The 4,347-nt window shown below is 39.1% G+C and overlaps 1 protein-coding gene across 1 annotated transcript; it reads right to left on the bottom strand.

Moving 5' to 3' along the window:
• Window positions 1-536: 536 nt before the first annotated feature.
• LOC148849478 (transcription activator-like protein) lies at window positions 537-1,029 on the bottom strand. The gene has a single exon (XM_088948228.1). It carries the CDS (start codon window positions 959-961, stop codon window positions 698-700), a length of 264 nt encoding a protein of 87 aa, XP_088804354.1. The 5' UTR covers window positions 962-1,029; the 3' UTR covers window positions 537-697.
• Window positions 1,030-4,347: the final 3,318 nt, after the last annotated feature.

Raw genomic sequence — 4,347 nt, 5'->3', positions numbered from 1 at the left:
CTTTGTTTCACCAATTGTTCCCAGCAATTTGGCATTGGGGAAAAGAATTCAGAAAATAGAGAAGTGGAGAAGGTTAGTCGAAAAGTGCATCGTCATGGTCTCATGGATAAGTTCTTGTGATAAATATGTTTGCTTTTAGGATGCAGTGTTTGGATAGGTTTCGGCTTTAATTTTGAGATTTGGTACTTGGAAAGTGGAAACCACAATTGGGTTGGGCCCATATTGCTTTTAAAAAAATTATAATCTAGAAGAGTCTACTAAACATTGAATGCACAAAGCCGAAATTGGGGCTATTGGGCTTTAAAAGAAGCTTATCCAAACGGAACCCTAATTAAGGGTCTGAAAATATGGACCAGATGCAGCGCCAGCCCAAACCAACAGTTGTATCGGTGTTGGCAAACTAGGCCCATGTCGACTCCAAATTGTTACTTTTGTTAGTCTAACGAATTTTCAAGGATGAATGCATGATTGCTCGTCGTGTTCATATCAGGTCAGAAATGAAGATCCATCCATCCATTCTCTGTCTCTCTCTCCTCTGGTAAAAGGTGAGAAGATGTCTATTATTCCCACCCAACATATATCGTCATTCACATATAAATATTTACAGAAGATAACGGCAGTGAGTGGATCCAGTTAACCGAAAAAAGAAAGACTTTGTAACCAAAAAGAAAGACGAAGAAAATGAGAGAAACAGTGGTTACTGAAAATAAGATTGACCCGTAATATCGACGTCTCGGTCACCAGTAGAAGGAGGGGGCTTATGCTTCGGTTTAATGCCGGTGTCAACCGGCCCATCCGCACTCTGAGTGTCGCTGGCCGGTGGCTTCGTTGGTTTCTCCTGCTGCCCCTCCTCCGTTCCGTACAGTCCCCCGCCGTAAGCACCTTCAGTAACCGGCTTCATCGGTGAGATATTAGGCGGTTGGTGTTGTTTCTGGGCGTCGTCTTCCTGATATGGTTCCATCGATCTCTTTGCTTTCGCTATGACTTTCTTGTTCTTTCTCTTTCTCTCTCTCTCACTGTTTTTCTTTTGATGATCGGAGCTTCCGCTTTTGTAGTGGTTTCTACTTTCTACAAAGAAACAAATGGATTGATACGTGTGTGCACTGAAAAAGATCTAAGATAATAGGAGGCCACGTTGACACCTGAAACAGCATGCATGTATGCCATGCAATGGTTTTGTTCGACTTTAGAGGTTGAATGAGTGATGGTACATCCAAGTTTAGAGAGTCTGTATACATCAAGCCCGTCACAAACATTCACCCAAATGACCCAACAATCCTAGCTACGGCTAATTTAGAGGAAAAAACAAATTCTCCTTTACCCCTATCAATTTGCAACAAGATTGTGAAGTCTACTTGTCACGTTCAAAGCATTAGCATTTTCACGTGGTCCTATTTAGGTGATTTTTGGTAGTGTGGCGTGGTGTCGCCACCATCTAGGCGTTTCAAGTTTAACGGTAAAAAACGTATTTGGTTGGACCGTTTCAAGTAAGGTTTTAAAAATCAGATCGGATATGAAATCATTTTAAGGACTGGTTTCTGGGTCGAATGATCACCCATCCGGATTGAATAAATGGTCCGTTCTGATTTAAAAAAATAAAATAGTGGCAAAAAATTATTGTCTGTATTAATGGATTAACAGTTTTTGGCTCACAATCATTTTTAGGGTGAAATAGAACCGATTGCCTAAACGGATACTAGGTCAACCGGTCCGCCCGATTTTTAAAACCATGATTTTAAGAGAAAAACGCTTCTAAAGGAAAAACTTTGGCTACTGGGAGCAAAGCATTTTTGGGAATGCCACCTTATGACGAGAGTTGATAAATTAATAATAGCCCCCTACTTTTATTCTTATTTTCGGAGAAATACGGATTTGTCTAATGAAGATTTCTTATATAAATTCTTTCCCTGGGCTGATCCATCATTCTCCCTTTTATTTTATCAAAAAAAATGCGAGCGTAGCCATTAAAGTTAACTCGGAAATGCACACGCCTTGAAAATCCCACAACTCACATCCACAAAAAAAAGACCGAATCTCTAGTCCTCACACCTGGCGCCTCACACACAAATCCTATTGTACATTAGGAACATCTCCCTTATTTATTATTATTCATGAGAGATGTTTTTAATGCACGATGGATGTAACTGTGAAACGCCCATTTGTAACATCAAGACATTTCTTCGAGTTCACTTCTGCGCCCCACGTCCCACAATATATCCCATTTCTTCAAACAACCACAATATATCCCATTAATGCACGGTGGATCCTATCCAGTGCATTCCACGTCATTTTGGCTTATCAAATTCTTTGGATTTCCATTTTGAACGATCCAAAAAACTGAAAAATTGCAAACTCTTGCATGTTAAATCTCATAAAAGAATAAAATAAAAAATTTAATATATAAATTAATAAATATTGAAAAGGATATATAAATAGGTCCAACTTGAGATTCCCAACTCTTTCTCCTTCTTCTCGAACATGATCCGAATGCGCCTTCTATCTTTCCTCCACGTTTTTTTTTTTTTTAACTCTGTAATTGACAACTTACATCTCGAAACAACTTTTGATCTAATTTGATGCCTGAGATTCTAGTCCAAATCTATTATCCACCCCATAAAACTTGCAACTTGTGCAAGAGCCCATAAGAAGATGTAGATGCGTATGAGCACTTGCACTAGCATCGTTGCAATTTTTTCTCTATGAAGCCCATATGATTTAAAACGCTCTCTCCCATTTGAATGAAGATGTGACCACTGGAGCAACAACAATGAAGACAACAAGATGACGAAGAAATCGTTTGCCATAGAAACAACAACAATGGTGGGTCTGAAGCAGGATAGAGAAGAAGAAAGAGATAAAGTGAGAGAGGGGGAGAGGAAGAAATTGCAGCGGCTGTGGTGGGTAGAGATGAGAATAGGGGAGGGGGAGATCGGAAAAATCACTGTTTGATCGATAAAGTATGGCAATTGGAGCAAATCATGGTGCATCAGTGCATTATTTGGTACACTTTGATGTTATTCACTTTTTGAGTACAAAGGTAGAGGTGTAAATTAGACCCAGCATGACCTATCTCGGTACGATAGAATGCGGGTTATGCCAGGTATAACACGATCGTGCGGGCTGTGCTAGGCCGAGGGTTTCAGATCCATGGGCTGGCATGACATGGCCCACCCGAGAAACTAGTTGTTAGGGTTTGGGGGGGTCCCCAATGGAATGATTTCATATTAGATGGTAAATTATTTCATATTAGATGTGCATGTTACATTTTAAATTTATGTATTCAAGATGCTTTAAATATTATTTCTCATCATATTTCTAAAATTAGAAATTGTATATATATATATATATATAAGTTCTTTCGAAAAAGTACTTTCACAAAAGTGCTTTCGCAAAAATATTTTTATAAAAGTGCTTTTTTAAAAGTAATTCAATTAGAGACAATTTTAGAAGAAAAAAGTTGAACAAATGCTTATTGTATAAAGGGCAAATTTCTTAAAGTACCCCTAAGGTTTAGCTAATTGACTAACTCTACCCCTATTATTTGACTATTATCTTAAAATACCCCTATTGTTGCTAACAATTAACTAACTCTACCCCTATTGTTAACGCCTATTAATGTTCTATCAAAATCCTACACAGGTAACACCATGTGACCTATAAATATTTTTAAAGCCCAGCACTACCCTCCATCCCTCTTCTCTCCACTTCCCCTATTTCTTCTTCTTCAACCTTCTATATCCAGATTGACTACCACACAGGTAACAAGACAAGTTAATTCCACTACAACGAAGAGAACCGTACTCGTTAGTATGTGGTGATTGAGAGAGTCCGAATCCGGTGACATTTGAAAGCTTGTCATAGTTTTCATTGTTGACATCTTCGTCTTGAGAAGCATTCTCCTAAGCATGGAGGATGGAGTTCTCTTGAGAAAATCCCTCTCTATTGCTTCTAGGCACTTCAAGGCCATGTAGAAATTATTGCAAATAGATGTTCACTCTGGAGCAGAGTTCAATTAGTTGAATACAAGTTTGAACAGAGTCGAGAGCAAGACTGATATTGCGACTTATGTTCCTGGCCTCAACAAAGGCGTTGAGAGAGTTGAGAAGCGGACCTGTGATAAACTACAACAACTCATTGGAGTGGGAGAGCGCAAGACTTGAGTGAATCGGCATCAGAAAGCATAGATCTGAGATCATCGACGACCATGATGAAACTTGGTAATGGGCCTTACATACCTCTTTGATATCTGATTCCTTTGATTTAGCGAAGTAGTGTAGGTGGTGGAGGAGAGTTTCAGGTTTCTTGGAAGCAAATGCTTTGCGTATGAAGGGACCTAAATCTTCGGTG

Source organism: Nelumbo lutea, chromosome 6 (genome assembly GCF_056320005.1).
Source record: "Nelumbo lutea isolate HS-2025 chromosome 6, American lotus-T2T, whole genome shotgun sequence".
NCBI classification, from domain to species: domain Eukaryota; kingdom Viridiplantae; phylum Streptophyta; class Magnoliopsida; order Proteales; family Nelumbonaceae; genus Nelumbo; species Nelumbo lutea.
Note: the sequence above shows the minus strand (reverse complement) of the source record. Positions and strands in the feature narration are given on the sequence as shown.

What these genes read in the sequence shown, in the direction of transcription:
- LOC148849478 (XM_088948228.1), bottom strand. Translation starts at nt 961, where the DNA reads ATGGAACCATATCAGGAAGACGACGCCCAGAAACAACACCAACCGCCT.